The following is a 26122-nucleotide window of genomic DNA, read 5'->3' on the forward strand; positions in this document are numbered from 1 at the left end:
TGGGACACAGAGATCTTAATACATTGGAAATTGGTTTCATGTGTTGTGTCTTTCAGATGTACATAGCATGCTGAGGGATTGTTGCTGGGGGCCATGGCCTATGACTGGTAACTTGCCATCTGTTGTCCTCTGGTCTATAGGGTAGCCATGAGTAGGGGATGCTGCCTGCTTCTGGCTGCCATCTCATGGGTCGGAGCCTTCTTTCCCTCTGGCTTGATCACAGCCTTGATTGTACGCCTCCCTTTCTGTGGCCCCAACTACATCAACCACGTCAGCTGTGAGCTTCTGATGGTGATTAAGCTAGGATGCACTGACACTATCTTAGTTAAAGCCATCATCATGTGGGTAGGACTCATTGTCTTGCTAGCCCCATTGGCCGCCATCTTGATCTCATATAGACTCATGATGATGACTGTGGTGCACATGATCTCAGGTGCAGGTCAGAACAAGGCCTTCTCCACGTCTGCTTCCCATCTCCTGGTGGCCACCATGTTTTATGGTTGCCTCATTTCGCTATACACGAGGCCTCGGTCAGACACAGACCCCAGCCATGACAAATATGTGTCCATCTTTTTTTAAAATTGTGATCACCCCTCTCCTCAACCCAATCGTCTACACTTTACGGATGTCCATGCCGCGGTTGCAAAGCTGCTCAGAACCGAGCTGATGATTACAAAGGTGGCATGGTCCTGCCCAGTTTGGTAAAGAGGTCAAGGCTTGTAGGGTCAAATTGTCAGGTCTTTTTGATTGGCAGGGGCACCCCTCTGATTGGGGTCCAGTACCACACTCCTCAGTCTTCTTTGGCCTTCCTGAGCATAGTTACAATCCTCGTGGTGGTTTAAATTACAGGAAATACATTGATGTGGGTTTGGGTGGTTGTCTGTGTACGGAGAGATACAGAAACTAGTATCCTAGTTCGATTGTGTTAAGAATTTCTTTATTCCGTCTGGTCCTCCGTTGTGTGACTAATCATACAACTGGTTGACTGGTTGCACAACCAGTCTTGAAAGCAGTGCAAAACAGGAGCCTCGTGGTGCAGTGGTTAAACCGCTGTACTGCAGCTAAAACTGTGCTCACGACCTGGGGTTCAAATCCCAGGTAGCCAGCTCAAGGTTGACTCATTCTTCTATACTTCCGAGGTCGGTAAAATGAGTACCCAGCTCGCTTGGGGGGGGGGCAATGTGTAGCCTGCATAATTAACTTGTAAACTGCCCAGAGAGTGCTTGAAGCGCTATGGGGCGGTATATAAGCAGCATGCTTTGCATGCTTTGCACAAGTGGAGCCTGCCAGAGTGGGAGGCATCCTTAAGCCATCACTCATCTGTGATTCTGCAAAGCAACAGGATACGGGGCCAGAAAGAGAGATTGACATAGCTCATCTGAGTGTATGATCTGTCCTTGGAATACAGCTGGTGAGATCACTAGAGCTTCAATATGTTCCATGACATCATTGCCTCTATTAGCCCATGTTTTCTATTAATGGTTCTCATCCTGGCCATTATGAATCACATTTTTTGTGGGGGAAGAAACCCATCTGAGGACATAAATTGTGGGATAAGGAAAACGGATCTGAAGCCATAGAGGGTAGAGGTTTTCAGCCAGGCTGAAAAAGGCTGGCCTCCTCAGAACTTCTGGACTGTGTACTGCAAGTCTTTGATGCTTTTGGATCTTAGTATCTCAAGAAACACCTATTTGCAGATCAGATTCTCCTGGAAGACAGCTTAGGATTCTCCTAGGGCTTTACTCACTACCCAAGATGGAACAAGTGCCATTGAAATAATTTAAAAAAACTTTTTCAGCTATGCTTCCTTGTATACAGTTTGTTTCCCCTTGGAGCTCAGTGCAAGATGTATGTTGGCGTGTTAGGTAATAGGCAAGAAAACGTTTCAAATTCACTGGAACACATACAAATGTCTGTATCTAATGAGTTTGCCCTGATATTAGTGCCTATAATTAGCCTATCGTAACAGCTTTACCAGCTGCCATTATTTTTTGGTGTGATCTGGAATTCTCTTGGATTATTCTGATTTCTGCTTTTATACACTACCCTGAAAATGAAGCATGGCACGAATAAATAAAGTGAATTCATACTAGTAAACATAGTATAAAAGTGCCATTGTTTATACTTGTGTTTCTAATATAGTTTTCTCCTTAACATACACAGGTTGTTATAGCTTTATTTATTTTAATCCAAACACAGAAGGTGAAATATTCAGGAAGGTTTCTGCACAGGCCAAAGAAATTTTGACAGTAAAATGAAATTAAATATCCCAGTTCTAAGCTGCTCTTAGAACATTCCATGAGGTTTTGCTAAATTACTGGGGAGGGGGTCTGTCTTATCCCAATTTTGGGTGAGGAGACCTCCCTGTTTTACTTCTAGGACTGGGCTGCAAGGAGGAGGCCTTTAATTGTAGTAGGTTCTGAAAGGAAAACGAAGGTTCATAATCTCAGTTACTCAGATGGTTCAGGTTATCATCCTCCTATTGTGGCAGGTAGTTAGGACTTTTTTTTTGAGGGGGACCCATAGAAAAAGAAGAACACTAGGAAAAAGTTTTCCTGCAACCCCAGGTGCATCGTAACAACTGTAAGACTGGATGCAAAGCAGGAAGTTTCTAACTGAAAAGTTGAAACAACATGTTATTCCCTTTTGCTAAATTGATCCTTTGAGACCCAAGGCACTGAAGTTAACAAGCAATAGCCTGAGGAAACCGCCACTGGTGTCAGAGCGTTCCCTACGGAGGACAGCAAGATTCCTCATTATCACTCTGAATCTAGAGGATTCGGCAAGCTCTAAGAAAGAAAAACAAGGATATGTCATTCATCTTCTTACATACATAGGCTGTAGCTGAACAAGCCATTTTGTGTTGTTGTTTCTCAAAGTTTGGAATATTGTTTTGCACGGAATTGGTTCTCTTACTCACTACTTTGGCTTACTATTTCATGCTTTTAGTGCTACCGATGAAGACAGCCACAGGATAACACAAAGCTATTAACATATGCACAAGGCCTTCTCCCATCTTTGGGCAGTCACTTTGTTCCACAGCATGGCCATTTCTGAGTACCAGCTTCCTTAAGTAGTTTCAGCTCTAGATGATGGCAAGTCGATGGTAGCCCCTCATGTTATGGTCATCCAACTGCTCAAGCCCATCATTTATTTGGAATAAAGATATCCATGGTATATCAGGCAAGATGCTGCAATAATGGAACACCAGCCAGTCAATCAACCAAAAGCCAATATTCCCTAGTAGAAGCAGCTTGTTAGAGTATTTCAAGAGCTAGCTTTCATTTGTCAAAATCCTGAATGGATGATGAAAGCAATTTCAGAGCAGACAGAAATGAAACAATATGGAGTGTATGAATGTGTAAATGCAGCAAATATATTTTTAACTGAGCCAGGTTCTAGAATTCCCCCCATTTCAGTCTCGCTCATTTGCGTGTTTTTTAGGTGTCTTCTTAAATTAATTAGTTTTGTTTTGTTCTACCTGATTTTAAACATTAGTTTCCATTCCAGGGTAAGCAAGAAAAACCTAAGTCAACACATGGACAAACAAACAACATATGTTCAGGTTCACATTTGAATTGCCATATTTTTCTGTGTATATGATGACCCCCTAATGTATAAGATGACCCCTTAATTTTTATCCTTGCCAGAGGCGGAGGAGCAGTCAATGGGCAACCGCGAGGGGCGGCCCAGCGCGGCTGCTCCTCTGCCTCTGCCTCCTTCTGCTGCTGCCTCTGCTGCCTGATCACCTCCTTCAGTGCGACTGCTGGGGCTCACCTCCAGCTCTCGTTGCAGCCTTGTCCCCTGCCCAAAGAAGACCATCGCTGGAGGAGGCAATCCAGCAGCGGCGGCAGCAGTCAATGGGCAGCAGTGAGAGGCGACCGAGTGCGGCTGCTCCTTTGTCTCCATCTCCACCTCCTGCTGCTGCTGAATTGCCTCCTCCAGCACCACTCAAGGGCTCAGCAGCAGGAGTCAGAGATGGAGGCAAAGGAGCAGCCATGCTCAGCCGCCTCTCGCTGCTGCCTATTGACTGCTGCGGCTGCCACCAGATCACCTCCTCCAGCAGTTGTCTCCTTCGGGCAGGGGACAAGGTGGTGACATGAGCTGGAGGTAAGCCCCAGCAGTGGTGCTGGAGGAGGTGATCGCACGGCGGAGGCAGCAGTCAATGGGCAGCTGCGAGAGGTGGCTGAGTGCAGCTGCTCCTCTGCCTACATCTCCTAATGCTGCCTTCCATGTATAAAATGACCCTCAATTTTTCCCTCTAACTATTTTAGGAAAAAGTGTTGTTTTATTCACAGAAAAATATGGTAAAACTCATATTGGCAATGCTCTAATTACTGGAGACAAAAATGCTGAAACTCAGGTAATCTTACTTTGAACACATGAAGATTCTCTGAAAAAGACAATAATGTTGGGAAAGGTTGAAGGCAACAGGAAAGGAAGATGACCAAATACCGTAAAGGAAGCCACAGGCTTGATTTTGCAAGAGTTAAGCAGGGCAGTTGAGGACAGGACATTCTGGAGAGCACTCATTCATGGTGTCACCATAAGTCAGAGGTAGCATGGCAGCACATAACAGTAACAGTTAAGGATCGTAATCAGTTCTCCAGATTGACTTCAGTTCTATTTCTTATAACATATTGTTATAACATATCCTCTGCTGAAGAAAGCTTACGTGATTCTAGATTCTTTAATTTCTTATTAAGTGACTCTTATGGTTCAACTCAGGATGCAATAAAATTATAAAGTATTTGGGGGAAAAGATGCAGCTCAATAAACCAGTACTGGAGGTCAAGATGGAGAAGATCTCCACAGCCACCATGTATTTCCCTTTGGGGTTGAGATAGGTTGGAACAAAGGACAACCAAACACTGCAAAAGGCCAAGATACTGAAGGTGATAAACTTGGCTTCATTAAAACTGTTAGGCAGCTTTCTAGCTAGGTAAGCCACAGAGAAAGTGACTATGACAAGGAAGCCCAGAAAACGCAAGGCACTGTAGAACATGACAGTTGAGCCTTCGTGACATTGCAGTATAATTTCTTTAGCCAGGGGGTGCCTATCGAAATCTGGGAATGGGGGAGATGTGAACAGCCACACAACACAAATACAGTGGTGCCTCGCTTAGCGAGCACTCCGTTGAGCGATGAAATCGCTTAGCGATGGGGTTTTGGCCATCGCCAGAGCGATCGCTTAGCGATGGCCCCTATTGGGAAAAATTGCTTTGCGATGATCGCGGGGAAGCGATCATCGCAAAGCCCCCATTTTCGGCCAGCTGATCGATAGTTCCAAAATGGCCACCGGAAAAACAAAATGGCCACCCGCTGTTTTGCCTCGCTTTAGAGGCACCGAAAATGGCCACCCCTATGGAGGATATTCGCATAAGGTCAGTTTCTAAGCCCATAGGAATGCATTAAACACATTTTAATGCGTTTCTATGGGCTTTTTTATTCCGTTTAGCGATGAAATCGCTTAGCAACGTTTTTCCTGGAACGGATTAATGCCGCTAAGCGAGGCACAACTGTAGTACTTTGAACAGGAATGCAAGAAATGGCAATGGGGTGCGCCAGCGTTTTCCCCACCCACCTCCTCATCCTAGAGCCTGGTTTTGTAGCCATGAAAGCCACAGCCACTATGACTGTTTTAGACATTATGCATGAAACTGCCACGGTGAATATGGTGCCAAAGGCAATTTGTCAAAAAAGGCATGTCAACTTTGCAGGGCGGCCAATGAACAATAAAGCAGAAAGAAAGGAGAACAGAAGAGCAATGAGGAGAGTTTAGGTAATGTTCCAATTGTCGGCTTTGACTATAGGGGTGTCTCTGTATTTAATGAAGATGGCCAGCACCAAAGCTGTGATGAAAGAAAAGGAGAGAGAAGCAGCAGCCAGACACATCCCTAATGGTTCCTCATATGACAAGAAGGTTATATCTTTGTGGATGCACACATCTTGATCATTGTTTGGATACTGATCCTGTGGACAGTGAAAACAGTCATCCATATCTGGAAAGGAAAGAAATATAACATAAAGATGTGCATATAATCTATTGTGCTATTTAAGAAATAATATTATAGTACGACCTCTGTATCTGAAGGATCGGTATCCACAGTTTTACTTATTTACAACCTGAAAATATTAAATATATTAAAAAGAAAAAAAACAGCTAGAAACATATTTTTGTGATTGATTGATTGATTGATTGATTGATTGATTGATTGATTGATTGATTGATTGATTTGATTTGATTTGATTTATACACCACCCATCTGGTCTAAAAGACCACTCTAGTGTTGGAGGAGAGCCTTACAGATACCACAGACAGCCAGAAAAACAGAAAAGTGGGTGCTCAATCAAGTCAAGCCTGAATGCTCACTAGAGCAAACATGAGTAAATTGAGGCTCTCCTACCGTGCACATAAGATGAAAATTCAGATGTGACCAGAAAATACAATATTGCTAGGAAGGAAAGGGCAGTTGGAAGAGAGAATGTGAGATCCTGTTGGTCTGCAAGATCTGAACAGATATGCTAATGATACAACATTTTGGAGGTCATTAACTCACATATTCACATCACATCAGAAGTGACTTGATGGCACATAACATATTTGGAGGGTTTGTTTGTTTGGTTTTGTCTTACCAGACACTTGTATCGTAACAAGATGGTTTAAACTATGACAGGATATAGGCATCAAAGCTCTGCTAACATTGTGTAATACCACAAAGCAAAAACAATAATATCACAGCTCAAACAAGTGAGCTTCTGAATATTTGTTCTCTATTCTTTTGAAAATGTATTTTGAAATATTTTTACAACCAGACCCAGAATCCTATTCCCAGCACTAATGCCTGTTTGGCCAGGAAGGAGTTAAAGGGTTCTCCTCCTGAGAGTCAGCTAATTTGGTCCTGACATGACAGGGTTAGAAAATTCAGATTGCCCCAAACCTGGAGCTGATTTCCCCTTTGAAGACTTGTCTTTGGAAGTCTGGTCTGACAAATCATGAGCGAATCTTTACTGAAAGCTTTCAGGGCTGGGACAAACATAACAGCTTTTGTAATGCAGAAATGCTTTGACAATGCTTTACAAAATAGTGTGTGCTAATTCTCTGAACATACATGGTAAAATGTGCCTTTTTGGAAGACAGCCACTCCATTACTTTCTTCAAAGCCAGCCTTTTTTAATGCTCTTTGAAGAAAACCTGTCTTTTGACTCTCATTCTGTGACTATAATAATTGCCATATGCTATCCAAGTAGAGAAGGACTACAGTATTCATGGAGGATTGGTTCCAGCCCCTCCGCATGGATGCCAAAAATTCTGCATATAGCAACCCCTATCTATGGCATAGTCTCTGATTTCCTTTAGTGGCAGGGTCTGGTAATCCACATTGGAAACACTTATTTCTGGTGGTTTTTAATTTAATATTTTTAGACCACAGATAACTGAAACTTCAGGTACCGATCCACTGCATGTCATTTCCCTGGCCACAAAGCTGTATCCACTTTACAAAGCTCTTACTGGCAAGACTATTCCACTTATTGCTTGGTGTGATAAGAAATCACTTTTTCTCCCATTCAAAAGCCTTTTTTTTTTTTTTTGAGGACCAATATTTCACCCCCTGCAGCCTGGATATTACTTTGCCATTGCCAAAGTTTGGGATGATTAGAAATAAAAAAATATATGATGCTGGTCATGACCTATAAAGCCCTCAATGTTTTAGGACCTCAATACTTATTGGAATATCTATCCCTCAAAATAGCAAGCTGCTCTTTGCATTTCTTGATGTTTAAAATTGTGATACCTAAAGAGGCCAAAAGATCTAACACCAGGTGCTGTGCTTTCTCCACAATGGCCCCTTCCCTCTGGAATAAGCTTCCAGTAGTTCATCAAGCGCCTTCCCTCTTAGTTTTAGGAAGCTCTGATGTACTGTATATGGAATATATAAAGCTACCATTTGCTAGTGTTTCATCCATTGACCCGAGAAGCTCAAGTTTGTTTTAAATGTGTTTAATTCTATCTAAATGCAGGTATGATAATTTCAGCTAGTGACTGGGTTTTTATTATATTGTGGTTTTCATACTGTATAGTTTAAAACTGTGCCTTGATGGGTTGTGAACTGCCCAGAGAGTGTTCACTAATGGGGCGATATTGAAGTTGGAACGAACGAACGAACGAACGAACGAACGAACGAACGAACGAACGAACGAACTAACTAACTAACTAACTAACTAACTAACTAACTAACTAACTAACTAACTAACTAATAATTAAAATGTAATTTCTGTCTCCGTGTTGAAATCAATTTATCCTCAAGAGAAGGGAAAGGGGGAATGTGCAGCATAAGTAAGAAGGAATAAATTAATCCTTGATTGGTCTGTGTCAGCTTTGCATGTGCACAGGCAGTAATTCAAGAAACAAAGATGGATGGTTCCATTCAACGAGGCCCAAATATTTCCTTAAGATCTTTGGGAGAACAGACTGTACGAGGTCCTTTTGCCAGGTCAGCAACTGGAACCAGCAACAGCAACAGAGCACGGACAGTCCTCTGAAGATGCCGGCCACAGAGATTGGTGAAACATCAGGAAGAACAACCTTCAGAACACAGCCAGAAAACCTGAAAAACCCACAACAACTATCAGATCCCGGCCGTGAAAGCCTTCAAGAATACTCCATACCCTTCTTTGGATTTGGCCTTGAAAGAACTAACCTAATTACAAGTGCTCAGAAAGTGACTTTGTAACCCAATATCTTTTGTGTCTTTCCACAAACACCATTGTTCCCAATCGAGAAGAACCCCTGTTACACCATGAATCTTAGCTTCCAACTTCCTTGCTTTGCGGAGTTTGCTCCAGCAGGAGATAACATCTGACTCTTGATTGAAAGCTAGGACTTTCCCTTTAGTAAATGTTACGTGGTCTGATGGTGAATTTGAGAAGTCAACTCTAGCGATGAATTTAGGCTGATCGTCCATGCCCTCCTTATTTATTTCTCCCCTTTTTCCTCTTGCATGATGATCCCAAGGCAACACATTGCTGTTGTCCCATCTGAAGAACCAACTTTCTCTATACTGCAATCACAGAAACATGTTTTTCCCACTTTTCCTCCTTTGCACAGGGACTTGCTTTGCAGGAAAGCACATTATCTGTAATTAGTGAATGCACTATGATTAACATTTGTTTCTTTTGCGAGCTTCACAGCTACCCACAGCCCACTTAACAGAAGTCAGCATAAGTCATGCTCAGTTTATAAAGCAATTGTATGCACCTTCACAGAGGAGCAAGCCAATGGAACTCTGCGGGTTGATTCCTACAGTTCCAGTCCAAGCCAACATCTTAGCTAATCAACAGAGAATGTGTAGTTGATGCAGGGAGATTTATGTGAGCTGCTGGATGGTTCAGTGGTTTAGATATCTGCCTGTGGAGCCGAAGGTTGGGAGTTCAATTCCCCACTGTACCTCCTTGACAGGGGCTGGACTCAATGATCCACAGAGTCGATGATTTTATAAAGCTTGATAATAAAATATAAATTAAGCAGGTGCTTCATTTATAGTCCTTAGGCTGAAAGCTGAGCTCAGATTCTCTTTTTCCTATTGAGCACAATTTCTTATGACTTAGCTCTCGCACATACTAAACATCGGTTAGGTTAAAATGCAAGCCTTCCGTGGGGAGAGGGACCAACTTTTGCCCCAATTCAGGGTGTTCCTTTTACTGCTTCTTCACCTCCTTCTCCTCCTCTTCGTCATTCTGCCCCACAATTTCAACAAGCATTTGTACAACGCTGGGTACAGACTACAAAACAATGTTCAGTATAACCTCCATGCTCCCAGAGACCATGTTCTCATTGGAAAAATGACCTCCTCTGCATTTATGGAGATGCCTTCGTACAACTTTAAGGGGCACCCAAACCCCTTCACAAAAGCCGTGTAAGTAGCTCTTTATTATTCTGCAACAGATTCTTATTGTATTTTGGGGGTGGAGTGTAGATCATCCTGGTGGAAATCCATAAAGATTCAGTCTGTTTGAGTGTTCCTCAAAATATGTTTACTTATTAACTGGTGGTTCAACGGGTGATTTGCATGTGTGAATGACCTAACACCAGAGCTAGACCTTGTACATGCTTGTTCACACTTTCCAAATTTCCAAATGCACCCTTGCCACATATCTGAGGGAGATAGTGAATGAAGCATACCTTCACTTGAACAATAACTATTTTCTTTGGCCTCTGCAATATAAAATTGGGGGGTCTGAGGGAGTGTTTGCCATCTAGACTACAGCCTATTCCAGCAAAAAGGAAAGCAGAAAGTCAACCCAACAGATGACGGTCTAGCCTCCTTCCCATGTTTTAACAAAAGCAGGACAAAAGGATGTCAGCTTTTTAATCTCATCTTCCTCGGTTACTACGAGGGGGTGCTGACAAGTATTGAGCCTTTCCCAGGAAAAAAATTGAGCTAGGAAGCTGTAACTACCACACTATTTCTACATATTCCCCCAGGGAGTCAATGCACTTGTGACATCTGTCCTGCAGCTTCTTAAGTCCCTGCAAATAAAATTCTTCCGACTGTTGGTGTAACCACTCACTTGCAGCATTAGTTGCCTCCAGAACACTCCCAAATCACTGTCCCTTTAGGTGTTTTTTGAGTTTGGGGAACAGATAATAGTCAGAAGGAACCAGGTCGGGAGAATAGGGTGGATGGGCATCACTTGAAAGCCTAAGGATGTCAGTTTTGCCATTGTTTCACCTGCAATGTGTGACGAGGCATTGTCATGCAACAGGATGACATCTTTGGGGATCTTTCCTTGATGTTTTTCTCGTATTTCTGTTTTTTTACGCCTTTGCGTGTAGACGCAAGATATTGTTGTGACCCACATGCTTCCATACTGAACATGCACATGGCAATGTGTTGAGTGCTCCCCATGAATTAATTCCTGTACCAATACATTGCTCTCTTCTTCTACCAGGGTTGAACAGTTCAGTTGTGTAAGGTGTGGTTCAGTGATAATGGGTGTTGCTCATTGTTCAGCAGAACTTTTGGGGCCAAAACTCTTGGCTTTTGGTGATGATAAATAATATATAACCTCTAATTTTGCAGAGTCTACAGCTTGACATGTATAGATTTTAAAAAAAAACACTTTGTTTAGTAAAACTTGATGTTCTCCTATATGTGAGTTTGTGCCAGCAATATGATAGTAAATAAATAATCCCTTGTGCTTTTGGTTCAAACATTAAATAACTCTTACTGTTTATAAATGTCGGTAAAATATAACATAACTCATAGTGCTTGTCATACAAGTTCTTGACTTATTGACAGACGTATATTTTTTTTTCTAATAAATTACCTCTCACCATAACCCTATTACATTTGCAAATCCTATCTGGCCCTATCAAATTCTGTCCGTTTCATCTTTATTCCCAGTCAGCCCTGTCAGTCACTGTCACATATTGGATCCTGCCATTGTCTGTGTCTGACACATGTTTGTACATCCCTGCCTTAGTTACGTATTGTCTGGGTCTTTCTCTCTCTCTTTTTGGCTTTCTATGAAACTCTCGTTGCAGTATAGTTCCAAAATACTACCAGTATATCCTGGCCTTTGTGTTTGCCTTCCATGAAATCAACAAGGACGACAAGCTGTTACCCAACATCACCCTGGGAGCCATGGTTGATGAGATTTTTTTCAATGCAAGGAAAGCCAGTGAGGCCACCCTTCTGCAGCTTTTCATAGGAAGGGGGAACCCGCTCAATTACTACTGTGAAAGGGAGGAGAGGCTCATGGCGATCATTGGTGGTCTCACCTCCCCCAATTCCATCCAGATGGCCAACCTCTTAAGCACCTACAAGATTCCACAGGTAGGTGATTTTATCGGGTAGCACAGCCATAACCTTTAGGGAAGAAGGAATTGCATATGGCACTCTGAGATGTACAGTAATTGGGTCTTGACCAGAGAAGGGGAGGCACTTCCCTCCAAAATAGTAGAAAGAGGTCCCCTCAACGCTGCTGTGATTGGGAGATGCCTAAGTGTCCCAGACAGAATCTTGAAGTATGAAGGAGTCTTCTCCACAGTCAAGGAAGGAGGTGATTGCAGGTTGTATTCAGAGACCCGGTTGGGCCAGGACTGGAGCAGGATAGGTGCCACATTTGAAAACGGTACAGAAGGAGAGATGTCCCTGCATTTGGACCAATCACAAACACCTCAGTTATACACATATTGCACTGCATCACTCCTAGAGAATCCTTGGAATCAACCACCCATAGTTGAAGGTCTCCAGAGATGCGGTTCCCCACAGATCTACAATTCTTTAACTCAACATTTTTGACAATTAGTAATGTCATTATTTTTGACCATTATTCTTCTCTTGCTCTAGCTTTCTTATGGCTCTTTTGATCCTGTCTTGAGTGACAAAACCCAGTTCCCTTTTTTCTTCCGGATGATTCCAAATGAAGAACCTCAGTACGATGGGATTGTTGAGCTGCTCAAATATTTTGGGTGGAACTGGATTGGCCTCCTCCTATCCAGTGATGGCACTGGGGAAGCATTTCTCCGAACCCTGAGGCCAAGGCTCTTGCAGAACAACATCTGTGTCGCTGTGACCGAATTCGTTCCGATGGTGACAACTCACGCTTCGAACGAGACTCTTACAACTCTCCTGGGCAGCCTGCTCTCTACACTCAGTTTGTACGAACTCAACATATGGCTCATCCATGGAGACGGCCAATCAATGGAGGGCTTACAAATAATTCTAGAGAATTATGAGATATTCGAAAATAACCCAATGGAGAAGGTGTGGATCATAACAGCCCAGTGGGATTTCACAACGGTTTTCCCTTGGAACACATTCACAGCAAAGTCCTTCAATGGCACCTTGTCCTTCTCCCTTCACTCCAATGCGGTGCCAGGATTTCAGGATTTTCTTGATGCCTTAAATCCATTCCAGTCACAGAGTCCTTTTATCTGGCTATTCTGGCACACTGTATTTCTGTGTTCGGTGCCCATTGCTCACTTATATGTACCCAGTAAAGGCGACTGTACAGGAGAAGAGAAGCTGAGGGGTCTCTCTGAAACTGTGTTTGAAATGAGTGTGTTCGGCCAGAGCTACGGTGTCTACAATGCGGTCTATGCTGTTGCACATGCTCTCCATGACCTGTACTTATCAGCAGCGAAATGGAAAACAATGAGGGCTGTAGGCAGAAGGGATGCTTGGGAAATTCAACCTTGGCAAGTAAGTCACAGCTTCTCCTGTCTGCAGAGCGAATGTAAGAATCCAGTGAGTAAAGAAATGTTATTGATTGGTGGGACTGAATTTTAGTCTCTCATATGGATTTGGAGCCACTGGGCTTTTTCTGTACCTTTTAAACACCAAGTCAGTGTTTGCCTTCTAAGGAATATCCATTTAAAGAGCAGTGAAAGAAGATTTCCTTTACATGGCATCACTGACATTTGCACAAAGATTGAATTTATTTATTTCAAATATTTTTACTCCGCCTTTTTCTTTAAAAAGGTCCCAAGGGAGCTTACATCATTAAAAGGCAATATTTAGAGCTAAAAACAATGAGTATACAAAGGTGGCTTTTATCATTTAAATAATGAGTTTCTGCATTTTTGTACCATGTCTACTCGCCCCTTGACTATTGATGAACATTGAGACCAGCCTTTTTATGGTTTTTAATCATGAACTTCACGATCTCTTCTTTCATTATCAGCTAGGATGCCTTCTCCATAGCCCACTTTCATCTTCTAAGGAGCAATGTGAATGCTTCCAGTTGTTCAGATGACATTTTGGCTGTAGAAACTGGAATTCCCACTCAAGAATTCCATCTTTTGCACTTCTTACTCTGGAGAAAAATTTAGATTTTCCTCAAGAAGTTTCACATGTCAGCATTCTATTTATTTTGAAAATATATGTTATTTTCTACATTCCTTGGGCGATCCTAGTAGAATCACAGAAACCTATTTGGTTATGCAAACATTGCCTCTAAAGAAATTCCAGAGGAAAAACACTAACCCCTATCTTACTTTTCCCACTAACTATATAACGTTTTCTAATCTAGCTCCACTCTTTTCTGAGAAATGTTCGCTTCAACAACAGTGCTGGAGATGAAATCTTTTTCAACGAAAATGGGGACCTGGAATTTGGGTATGACATCAACAACTTAGTGACTTTCCCCAATCAGTCCTTCCGGAGAGTGCGAATTGGGAAGATAGATCCTCACGGTCCTGATGGAAAGAAGTTCACCATCAATGGAAGTGCCATTGTGTGGAATCATAAGTTTAATCAGGTGTGAATCCATTGGGAAGAAGCTTCCAACCCCCAGGTCCTCTTAGGAGTTCAAGAATCTACTGCATGATTGGTGCTTTCAAGCCTGGGATTTGAGATGCAACCAGAACGTTCAAAGTATCTATGAAGGCATGAATATCCAGAATTCTTGATGAACATGGTGGCTTGTCTACAATGTTAGCTTAAAATTCTCTGCCTAACATTTCTGCGTGGGTGGGGTGAATCACTGTTTGTTGCCAATTCAAACCAATGGGCAAATGTTTACACATCCAGACTGAAGCAAATCAATCTAATTTAGTTTCCAGAGTGAATTGGTAGGCTGTAAAGCACTTGAAAGCAAATCAGATATTTGGATGACTAAAATAACCAAGTTTGAGTGCCTGTCCAGATTGGCCTTTTTGGGTGTCAGATGCATTGGGCTATAAGGGGTCTGTTCAGTTTAGGAGGGAGGACAGATGTGCCATTCGGTACGGTATCCCCATCCAAGTGGCAAATGACCCTTAGCAGCCCAATCAGCGGTCAATTAAGTGCTTCCCCTGATCATCCGTGGAGGGTCAAGAGAAGTGAAATTATTTTTATGTCACCCCTCTCTACTTCTGTGGGTGGATTTCCATTTTCTCCCTCCCCCCTGTGACAAACCCAGACCTACTGGGATCTATCACACAGTTACTAAGCTGCCACCAACCATTCCCTATAATAAGTCACACAGACCAGGGATGGATTTTTAAACAATAAAAGAATAAGGTTTATTTTAAATACAAACAGGGTAAATAAAACAATCAGGTGAATAAAATAAAGTAACGTGGCTTATTCTCACACACACAAGCATACAGTTTGGTTCACCTAGAACCTTTAACTTAAAGCACAGACCCTGAACCCATCAGTTCTGGCTAACCAACAGACCCCTGAACCTTTCAGGCTGGTACTCTGACACACAGTAGTACCCTGTCAGACACCCAGACTCCCACAACAGCTTCTTCTTCCCCAGCTGCTGCTTCGTCCCAACCCAGTGTCTCACAGTCTGTCTCAGCATCTACTCTTCACCACACAGGCATCACATATTTATACAGTACAGCCCCTCCTCCTGATGTCCCGCCTTCCACTCCCCATAGGATGGAACTTTCCCTCCAAACCCATGACAGACAGGTAACATCAGTGCTGTTATGTAACACCTCCCCTCTTTAAAAGTTGTTTTGTAGGGGGAAAGCTAAAAGTGCTTTTCACCAAAAAACAACCTGCATAAAATACACAACAACATTTATACATACCATATAATACTTACATATACTTACACTCCAAGTTAACCATAGCAAATATGCATTTAAACATTTTACCATATACATTACATTAATTTACCTTTATTCATACAAACCCAAATTCAAAACACAGGTACATTTTAACTTTTTGTTCACCATTATATACATATAGTCCATGTTCTTTCGCCGTCTTCAGTCTTTAGGTCTTCTTGATAAGGCGTCAGCAACACAGTTCACTGACCCTCTGACCACCTTCACTTCAAAGTCATAGTCCTGTAGGTTTAAAGCCCACCTCATAAGTTTGCTATTGTGGGTTTTCATTGTCTTTAACCATTGCAATGGTGAATGGTCAGTACACAGAACAAAATGTCTTCCCCAGATGTAAGGCTTGGCCTTCTGGATCGCGTAGACTATGGCCAAACACTCCTTCTCCACGGTTGCCAAATGTCTCTCACCTTTTTGAAGTTTCCTACTCAGGTAGGACACTGGATGCTGGTCACCATTCTCATCCTCTTGGCACAGAACTGCTCCTACCCCGCTGTTAGACGCGTCGGTGTAGATGATAAACTCCCGGTCGAAGTCTGGAGCACGCAGGACAGGATAGTTGATTAACGCCTCCTTCAACCTCTGGAACGCCGCCTCACAGTCGCCGGTCCACGGGATGCGGTCATCAGCCTTCTTCCTCGTTAGATCGGTCAGCGGAGCCGCAATCTCGCTAAACCTCGGGATGAACTTTCTGTAGTAGCCCACCAACCCAAGAAATGATTTGACCTTTTTCTTGGTGTTGGGTCTAGGCCAATCACGAACTGCTTCTATTTTGGCCTCCAGGGGTTTTATCATTCCTCCCCCTACCATGTGACCCAAGTATTTTATTTCTGGGCTACCCAGCTGACACTTGCTGGCCTTTACTGTTAGCCCTGCTGCACTTAACCTCTGCAGCACTAACTCCAGGTGTATCAGGTGATCTTCCCAGGTATTACTGAAGATCCCTATGTCGTCAATGTAGGCCACTGTAAAGTCACTGAGCCCTGCCAAGGTCTGGTCCATCAGCCTTTGGAATGTGGCTGGTGCATTTCTGAGACCAAAGCTCAGGACTCGAAACTCATAGAGACCAAAAGGGCTGCAAAAGGCAGTCTTTTCTTGATCCCTGGGATCAATTCTTAATTGCCAATATCCCTTTACCAGGTCCAATGATGAGATGAACCGACAACCCCCTATGGTTTCAATCAGGTTGTCTAGCCTGGGCATTGGGTAGGCATCAGGAGTGGTTACACGGTTTAATTTCCTGTAATCGACACAAAACCTAATGCTCCCATCAGGCTTGTCCACAAGGACTATCGGAGAGGACCAAGGACTAGAAGAGGGGACGATTATGTTCTCCCTCAGCATTTCGTCCAGCTCCTTCCGCACCTTGTCCCTATAGGGTCCCGTTACTCGGTATGGGGATACTGCCTGCGGGGGTGCATCCCCTGTATGGATCCGATGCATCACTCCCTTCACTATCCCCGGCTTGTTGGAAAACACCTGTTGATATTTACTAAGCAGCATTTTTAATTCTTGCTGCTGGTCTTGGGTGAGTGCAGGACTGATCTTTACCTCCTCTGGGTTGTATTTTACTTCCCCTCTACCCTCCCAGAAGGGTAATTCAGCTTCCTCACTCTCAGCTGCTTTTATCGCGAATAAAACCCTCTGTTCCCCTCTGTAGTAGGGTTTTAGGGCATTCACGTGAACCACCCTCCTTGCTTGGTTCTCCTCTTGCTCTATTAGGTAGTTCAGGTCTGACATCTTGGAAATGACCCTATATGGTCCTGCCCATTTGAGCTGCAGCTTATTCTCTCTGCAGGGCCTAAGCCAAAGCACCTCCTCCCCTGGGTCAAAGTGCCTCTCTCTAGCTTTGCGGTCATACCATGTTTTCTGTCTGACCTTCTGAGCTTGCAGGTTTTCTGCTGCCAGCTCTAGATTTCTCCTTAGGTCATTCATCAAGGTGTCTATGTAAGTCACAACGTCTTGTGGGTCATCCTGGGTGATCTGCTCCCAATTTTGTTTGATCAAATCAAGGGGCCCTTTCACCCGTCTCCCAAATAGAAGTTCAAATGGACTAAACCCGGTACTGGCTTGTGGCACTGATCGATAAGCAAACAAAAGGGGTTGCAGCTTCTGGTCCCAATTGTTTGGATTCTCTGCCAAGTAAGCCCTAATCATGCGCATTAGAGTCCCATTGAACTTCTCAGTTAACCCATTACTTTCAGGATGATAGGCAGTGGTTTCCTTGTGCTTAATTCCACAGATCTGCCATAAGCGTTTCATGAGCTTTGATGTGAACGATGCTCCCAAATCTGTGATTATCTCTGAGGCAAATCCCATCCTGGACATATACCCCACCAAAGCATCGGCCACTGTGTTAGTTTCAATGTTAGTCAGGGGTATGGCTTCAGGATACCTTGTGGCATGGTCCACAATTGTTAGGATGAACCTGTTCCCCCTCTTTGTGGCCTTGGGCAAAGGTCCCACTATATCCACCCCTATGCATTTGAACGGAGTGTCAATCACAGGCAAAGGGCACAACTTTGCTTTGGTCCTGTCGCGGTTATTCCCCTGCCTTTGACACACATCACATTGTTTACAGAACTCCCTGATCTGCTTCCCTATGTCAGGCCAGTAGAAATTCTGTGTTATTCTCTGCTGTGTTTTGTTCACTCCTAAGTGTGCAGCAAACATGTCAGAGTGCCCCCTTTGTAAGATCATGGGGCGATACTTTTCAGGTACCACCAGCTGACTTCTGATCCCATCTCCCCCTTTTGAGATATTCCTCAGGGTTTCTCTATATAAAATCCCCTTTTTCTCCAGAAATCTCACTGGGGTTTCAGGTGTCAGCTGGGCGTCAGTCACCTGTTCAAAACACTTTTGGAGAGTGGCGTCTGCCTTTTGCTCCTGTCCAAATCTGCTGTCTGTGGTTAAGGTTTCCACCACAGCTTCTGAACTCCCCCCACCTGCTTCCGTCTCTGGCTCATCATTACCCCCCTGAACTGTCCCTGTGGTGGCTTGTGAGCGTGTAATCACTAGCACCCGTTTCACATGTTCAGCCAGGTCATTTCCCACGAGCACGGCTGCTGGCAGAGTCGATGAAATCGCTATCCGCCAATCTCCCCTCCAGCCTTGAAAGTTGACAGGTACCTCTGCTACTGGCAGAGAGATTATCTGCCCCTCAATCCCTGCCACCTTCATGCTCTCATTTGGGATTATAAACTCCCTAGGGATGATATCTGGATGGCATAGGGTTACTTGGGAACAAGTGTCCCGCAGCCCCCTATACTGACGGTCAAGTATTCCTACGTCCACCCCTGCTGTCTCAAACAACTGAGAATCTGTTTTTATCAGCAAGCAGCGCTTTACCTCCAGAAGAGGACCATTTTCCTCAGCCTGATCAGCAGAGGCAGCTGTCCCAGACTGAGTAGCCATGGCAACAGGCTCCCTCTGTGACACTGAGCCTTGCTCTTTCTGGACACAGAACACAGCTTTTGGCTTGGTCCCACTAGAATTCTGAGGCACCATTCCTTTTAGCTGCTTTAATTTTTCACACTCTGAGATTAGATGACCCTTTCCCTGACAGAAATAACATTTTCTAGTGTATTTGGATTCTCTCTCCTCTTGTTTCGGTTTTCCCTCCAAATTCTAAGGGCTTGGTTTCATGCCTGAGGGCTTCCCTTCACCATGGGCCCCTCCCCCTTGCTGGCTTTTCCCTGGTCCCTGAGAGTACTTGCTGTAGGTTTCTTTGGGTTTACCTACAGATTTCCCCTCACCCAAGGGCTTTCTTATTTGGGAGATAAAATCCGCGATTTCTGCGGCTGCTGCCACAGATTTCGGTTTCCTTTCCCTCACCTGGAATTTCAATTCCCCCTGCAGGACTGAATAGAACTGTTCCAGGGCTATCAAGTCTTTAAGCTGCTCATAGGTCTCTATTCCCTCCTGCGATAGCCATTTCTCAAGCAGCCTCACCAATTGGGCCCCCACTTGGGTAAAAGTCTGTTCTGGTTTCTTGGTGAGGGACCTGAATCTTTGTCTCAGCTGCTCTGCATTTATCCCATGTCTGGCAAACACCAGTTTTTTAAACTCTGCAAAATCTTTCATCAATTCCTCAGGCATCTCGGCATAAACCTCAGCCAGGCTACCACTGATTAAAGACCGCATGATGGTCATCTTCTCAGTTTCCCTTACTGAGAAGTCCACAAACGCTCTTTCCACTAAGGAAAAGAACACCTCAGGACAATCTCCCTTGTGGTACACAGGGAATTTCTTCAGGTCAGCCTTAGACAATTGGCCTCCCTCAGAATCCCTATTATTATTATTGTTCTGGTTCATCAGTTCCAGTTTTCTTAATTCAAACGCCATTTTCTCTCTCTCTCTAATCTTTCCTCCATTTCCCTCACCCTCAGCTCATGCTGTTGGGCTAGGAGTATTTTTCTGAGTTCTGGGTCCTGCTCTCCCGTGCTGTCACCCTGCACTGAGCCAAATTCATCCTCAGAACCTTGGTCAATCTGGGGGTCTTTCACTTCACTCATGTCTGCTACTTGGCTTCGAGTCAAGGGCATACCCCCCCTCAGAACAGGCTGCTTTAAAAAGTCAAGCCTCAAAATAAAACGACCACTTTTTTTCCTTTTTGCCTCAGAACCAGCTCTCCCTAGAGATTGCTGCTGTTCTTCAGCACTACTTGCAACAGTATCAAGTCAGAGCCTACCCCCCTCTGCTGGGCCTCTCAGCTGGCAAGCTAGCTCGCTGTTGCTACGCAGTTTTGCCTCAGCGTTTTCCCGCCAAAACTAGGCTGCCTCAGAGCACCTAAATCTAAGTCTCCCCAGTTGGCACGTTCTTCTACTAGTGCACCTCCCCGTGAGGTACACCTAGAAGATTACCTACGCGCCTCAGACTGTCCCTGACTAGACCCCCCTTGCTCTGGGCACACTTGCCAAGGCTTTGCTGGACCGCTGGACAACTGGACCAGTCGTATCCCACACGCTGGACACCAATCAATGTGACAAACCCAGACCTACTGGGATCTATCACACAGTTACTAAGCTGCCACCAACCATTCCCTATAATAAGTCACACAGACCAGGGATGGATTTTTAAACAATAAAAGAATAAGGTTTATTTTAAATACAAACAGGGTAAATAAAACAATCAGGTGAATAAAATAAAGTAACGTGGCTTATTCTCACACACACAAGCATACAGTTTGGTTCACCTAGAACCTTTAACTTAAAGCACAGACCCTGAACCCATCAGTTCTGGCTAACCAACAGACCCCTGAACCTTTCAGGCTGGTACTCTGACACACAGTAGTACCCTGTCAGACACCCAGACTCCCACAACAGCTTCTTCTTCCCCAGCTGCTGCTTCGTCCCAACCCAGTGTCTCACAGTCTGTCTCAGCATCTACTCTTCACCACACAGGCATCACATATTTATACAGTACAGCCCCTCCTCCTGATGTCCCGCCTTCCACTCCCCATAGGATGGAACTTTCCCTCCAAACCCATGACAGACAGGTAACATCAGTGCTGTTATGTAACACCCCCATCCCTGCTTTCTTTCCTTCATTGTTCCCCACTTCCTTTCTCCCTCTCCCTGGGAATCTCCTGCTACAATGGTAGTTGGAAGCTGAGGCTGCTGCAGGCTGCTATCTCTTGGCTAAACAGGCTAAGCAATGACCATGCCAAAAAGAATGCATGCCCTACTGCTAGGCCAGAAGGGTGCATGGCAGCTCTTAAAGGGGAAGGATGGCTCATTCTAAGTAGAAACACTTGTGGACTAGGTATTTTTTTCCCCAATCCAAACAATGCTGTCCATATATACAGTGGTGCCCTGCATAGCGACGATAATCTATTCCAAAAAAATCATCACTATACGGATTTGTCGCTATGCGGGGCAAAAAAAAAGCCCATGGGAACACATTAAAACACGTTTAATGTGTTCCTGTGGGCAAAAAACTCACTGTTCTGTGAAAATCCTCCATGCGGCCGCCATTTTTGCTGCCTGGTAAGTGAGGAAAGGGCGCGAAAACACTGTGGGTGGCCATTTTCTTTACCTGGCGGACATTTTGGAACCGCCAATCAGCTGTTTAAAAAAACATCATTATGCAAAAATCGGTAAGTGAAACACTTACCGATCATCACAAAGCGATGTTTTCCTATTTAAAACATTGTTATGTGATCGCTTTTGAGATAGCAAAAAAGAATCGCTATGCGGATTCGTCGTTAAACGGATTGCTCGTTATGCGGGGCACCACTGTATCTGCATGTATGCCAGCGTGGACAGGCCCTTGGTCTTCTATTTGCCTTTGTTTCTAAATTGTGTGTCTTGTGTTTGTGTGCATGTGTGTGTTTCTGTGTGAATCTCAGAATCATCGATGTGATCTATGTGTTTTAGGTAATGAAGCTTACTTTTTCCATGCCTCCTGGCCCTAGGTATTATGAAATGTCCAATCTGTTTTTGGTGTGATTGGGAAGCAAGCTCCGGCTGTATGGTAGAGGAAGCAGGACAGCTTCCACCTCTGGAGGGATCAGTTTGAGGGAATGGATGGTCACTCTCGAATTGGCCTCCTCAGCCACACTAGGCGCTGTTCCAGGTCCTCTATTCAGAGCATGTTACCATAGTCTCTCAAGACTGAAGGATGCCTAATCTAATAGCAGCTTCAGGGGAGCCTGGATGGGTGGCAAAAGAACTTCCAGGAGTTCTAAGGACTTGGACCTTCTTTTTTTCTTCTTAGGTCTTAATTGGAGAGGGACGTGAACTGGGAAAATGGTGGTTTGTGATGGTTCATGGTTCAGTACTATTTACGAATCATGAACCATGAATTTTCCTGGACTTTCTGACATCTGAGTTATAGCCCCACAAAGCAGGTCCCCCCCTAGGAAAGTGCTATTTAGCAGCTAGCTGTTCTACTGCTCCTGGGAGTCCCAAGTTTTATAAATCACAAAATGTACAAATTGCCAACACCAATAATAGGTTGTCATTTTGCTTTGTCCTGAGCAGGCTTATCTCCCTGAGGTGTCCCAAACGAACCACGAACTGGCCCGATTTGTGTTTTGTTTTGCTTCATAGTTCATTTTGTGCCCATCTCTCGTCTTGATGAAAATGGCACCTGGCAGACATTTCCAAGAGAAGAGAAACATCCAGTCACGCTGCTCTGCTGATATTTCCGTTTTGTTATAAAGATGGGTATGAACTGCGTGAAAGACGCAATTCATGTTACACGTAGTTTAGGGATGGATTCATGCGCACAAGGTTGATATAAAAATCTGCATCTGGGTGTAACCAGCATCATGACCTCCCTTGTTCTGGATATCTTTAGACTGCTCCTCGTGCCACCTGTGTGGAGAGCTGCCACGCCGGTCACAACAAGATTGCCCTGCAGGGGAAGCCAGTTTGTTGCTATGAATGCGCCCGATGCCCTGAAGGGAAGATTTCAACTCATGCCGGTAACCAAGAGAACAGTTTCTTTAGGAATAACTGGGCAGGAGGAGAGGGTGGTGGTTCTGGGTTTCTCTCCGATCACCTTGATCCGATATTTCTCCTTTTCACTCCAGTGGCTAACATTTTCCCCATACAGGCTATTGTGAAACAGTCAAGACATTATGGAAAGAGGCTTGTCTTTAGGATCGGGGACAACTGGTGCTAAATTAGAATTGGAAGCAGGGAGTCTTTCGCACTAGATTTGCACTGGGAAAGCCTCTTCCTCTAGTGCAAATCTATTGAAAAGGCTCCTTCCTGCAAATTTTCACTTACATACAGCAGGCATCCTATTTGTCACTGATGCTAAAGAGAGATTCTTATTCAAGACATAGTATCAGGTGTGATAAATGAATCTTCATTAAATCTGCTAAATGTATATCAGAATTATTGCCAATTTGTTTCTGAATTTTAGATGCAGATGAATGTGAGAAGTGCTCTGAAGATCAGTACCCAAACCAGCATCACAATTTATGCATCTCAAAACAGGTTGTTTACCTATCTTACGGCGAACCAGTGGGGGCAGCTTTGGCATTGTGTGCCTGCATGTGTGCCTCTGTCACAGTTCTGGTGATGGGGGTCTTCCTTCACTGCCGACACACTCCCCTTGTCAAGGCCAACAACTGGAAGCTCACCTGTGTCCTGCTCTGCTCTCTCTTCCTGGGCTTCCTCTGCCCCTTCCTCTTCATCGGCTGGCCTGGGAAGATCTCCTGCCTTTTGAGGCAAACCACCTTTGGCATCATCTTCACTGTGGCTGTTTCTTGCATTTTGGCTAAAACTGTCACAGTGGTTCTGGCCTTCATGGCCACCAAACCGGGAAGCAGGGCCAGGATGTGGGTGGGAAATAGGTTGGGAATGTCCCTGGTGGTTCTCGGTTCACTTTTTCAAACTGGCATCTGCATCGTGTGGCTGGCAACCTCACCCCCTTTTCCAGAGTATGACATGAACTCTCAATTGGACCAGATTATAGCACAATGCAATGAAGGCTCAGGCATGATGTTCTACCTTGTGTTGGGTTACATGGTCCTTCTGGCCATCACCAGCTTCATCGTGGCTTTCTTTGCCAGAAGATTGCCCGATAGTTTCAATGAAGCCAAGCTGCTCACCTTAAGCATGTTGGTGTTTTGCAGTGTGTGGGCATCCTTTGTGCCCACCTACTTGAGCACCAAAGGGAAATACATGGTGGCCGTGGAGATTTTCTCCATCTTGGCTTCTAATCTGGGCTTACTGGGCTGTATCTTCTTCCCAAAATGCTACATTATAATTCTGAGACCAGAACTCAACACCAGAGATCAATTAGTAAGAAAAAGACAACATTGACACTGGTTTATTTGGGTGCTTTAGTTATTTGCCAATTTCTTTTCATCAGATATTAAAGAAAAGATACAAAGGTTTAGATTGTGTTGTACATGTCCTTCATTCTCCAGAATTTGGCAAGTATAATATGTTTAGACAGCTGGCATGTAGTCTATTTTAAGCCATGACCTAGAGGTCTACATTGGAGATGGCTGCTGTCTTTCCTTAGTGCCTTGGTAATGAAAGAGAGCCAGGAGAAGACAATTCTGTTTACTAATCAGTCTATGCTAGTTCAGCTACTATCTTTTCTTTCCTTGGACAAGAGCAGCTTCCAGTCAATCCTCTGACTTTATATTCCTTCCCACAAACACACTGTCAAACATTTCACCAAAGGAATGCTAATTAGGAGTTTACACATCCTCAGGTTCCAAGAATGAGGTGTGAAGGCTAAATGTATTTGGCTAGTGACATACTGTAGAGAAATTAATTTGTAACCTGACACAGTGTCCTGGAATGGGATCGCTCCATTCCCAGGCTCAGTCATTGTCAACATTCTCATATTTTGCAATCTCTAAACTCCTGAATGCTTGTGCTTTCTCCAATAAATACACCTATCTATTGTATCCTGTGCATTTTGTGGGCCTTGTGGTATTTCATCATAGCTCTGACCACTCCATGGTTAGCTGCTGAAGTGAGAATTTCAAACGAATTTAACAGGAATGAGACGTGGGTCTTCGACCCATCTTGTCTTGAAATAAGGTGACACCAAAAGATGCCAATCTGCCTCTGTAACTTTTTGATGATACTCTAAACCAGGCATTCTCAACCTTTTTTTTTGCCTCTGGCCCCTGGGATTGACAAAATACATTCCACAGTCCTTTGATCATTAACCATGCCAAACTGAGGGAAACATGTTTGACTGCTGGAGACTGTTATTTGCATTGCTTCAATTTAAATAGGATGGGTGTACACCAGAGATTTTTTTCTTCTTTTCTTTTAGGCAGCTGCAGATCTTATTCTCCATTACACTTTAGAATTCAATGAACTGAATGCCTGTGTGTGTGAATGTGCCATGGATTTCTTTGTGTCTCTAGCCAGAATTTGAGTGATCATATTACAATTAGGAAAAGTCCTAAACTGTTTCCTCTCTCCAGTTTGTACTTCACTTCCTTTTTATGTCTACTGATGACTTTGTATTTGTAGCCTTTGCACTTTTCCCCCCTTTGTGTTTTCCTGTGTGCTTGCCTGAATGAGTGGCAAAACATAGCCCATGAGGCAGTGAGTAGGTACCGTGTCTAATGGAGCAGCAAATCTACTAACTAAAAATCTTTCTTCTCCCTGCAACAAATGCTCTTCTTGAGTAGATTTAAGGAAATTGTACACTTCCTGACAGGGCAGAGCAAAGGGAAGCAGAGGAATCAGAGGAGCTAAGCAGCATCCCATTCTTTTATGGCCAAACTGTGAAACCACAGAGTGAGGACTTGTGATGCCATTACACTGTGAAGTTATGTGACAAAGCCTTGTGATCCCACAATTGGGAGGTGCATCAGGTTTTTATGCTGTCTCACATTAAACAAACTTTATCCTTCATCGGTACCACTGATTGTTGTAGTTTAGTTGTTAAGTTGTGTCCGACTCTTCATGACCCCATGGACCAGAGCATGCCAGGCCCTCCTGTCTTCCACAGCCTCCCGGAGTTTAGTCAAATTCATGTTGGTCGCTTCGATGACACTGTCCAACCATCTCGTCCTCTGCCGTCCCCTTTTCCTCTTGCCTTCACAATTTCCCAACATCAGGG

The 26122-nt window shown here is 44.0% G+C and overlaps 1 protein-coding gene across 1 annotated transcript; it reads left to right on the forward strand.

The window, feature by feature from the left end:
• The first annotated feature begins 9843 nt into the window (after positions 1–9843).
• On the forward strand, positions 9844–24348 carry LOC144583852 (vomeronasal type-2 receptor 26-like). Its single transcript, XM_078378777.1, has 6 exons — positions 9844–9917; positions 11549–11840; positions 12357–12773; positions 14041–14268; positions 22871–22997; positions 23444–24348. The coding sequence occupies exons 1-6, from the start codon at positions 9844–9846 to the stop codon at positions 24346–24348; spliced, it is 2043 nt and encodes a 680-aa protein (XP_078234903.1).
• Positions 24349–26122: the final 1774 nt, after the last annotated feature.

Source organism: Pogona vitticeps, chromosome 6 (assembly GCF_051106095.1).
Source record: "Pogona vitticeps strain Pit_001003342236 chromosome 6, PviZW2.1, whole genome shotgun sequence".
NCBI classification, from domain to species: Eukaryota; Metazoa; Chordata; class Lepidosauria; order Squamata; family Agamidae; genus Pogona; species Pogona vitticeps.

Coding starts and splice junctions, on each gene's coding strand:
- LOC144583852 (XM_078378777.1), top strand. CDS start 9,844: ATGACCTCCTCTGCATTTATGGAGATGCCTTCGTACAACTTTAAGGGG. Junction 9,918..11,548: donor AACCCCTTCACAAAAGCCGT/GTAAGTAGCTCT, acceptor CTCTCGTTGCAG/TATAGTTCCAAAATACTACC. Junction 14,269..22,870: donor GGAATCATAAGTTTAATCAG/GTGTGAATCCAT, acceptor GGATATCTTTAG/ACTGCTCCTCGTGCCACCTG.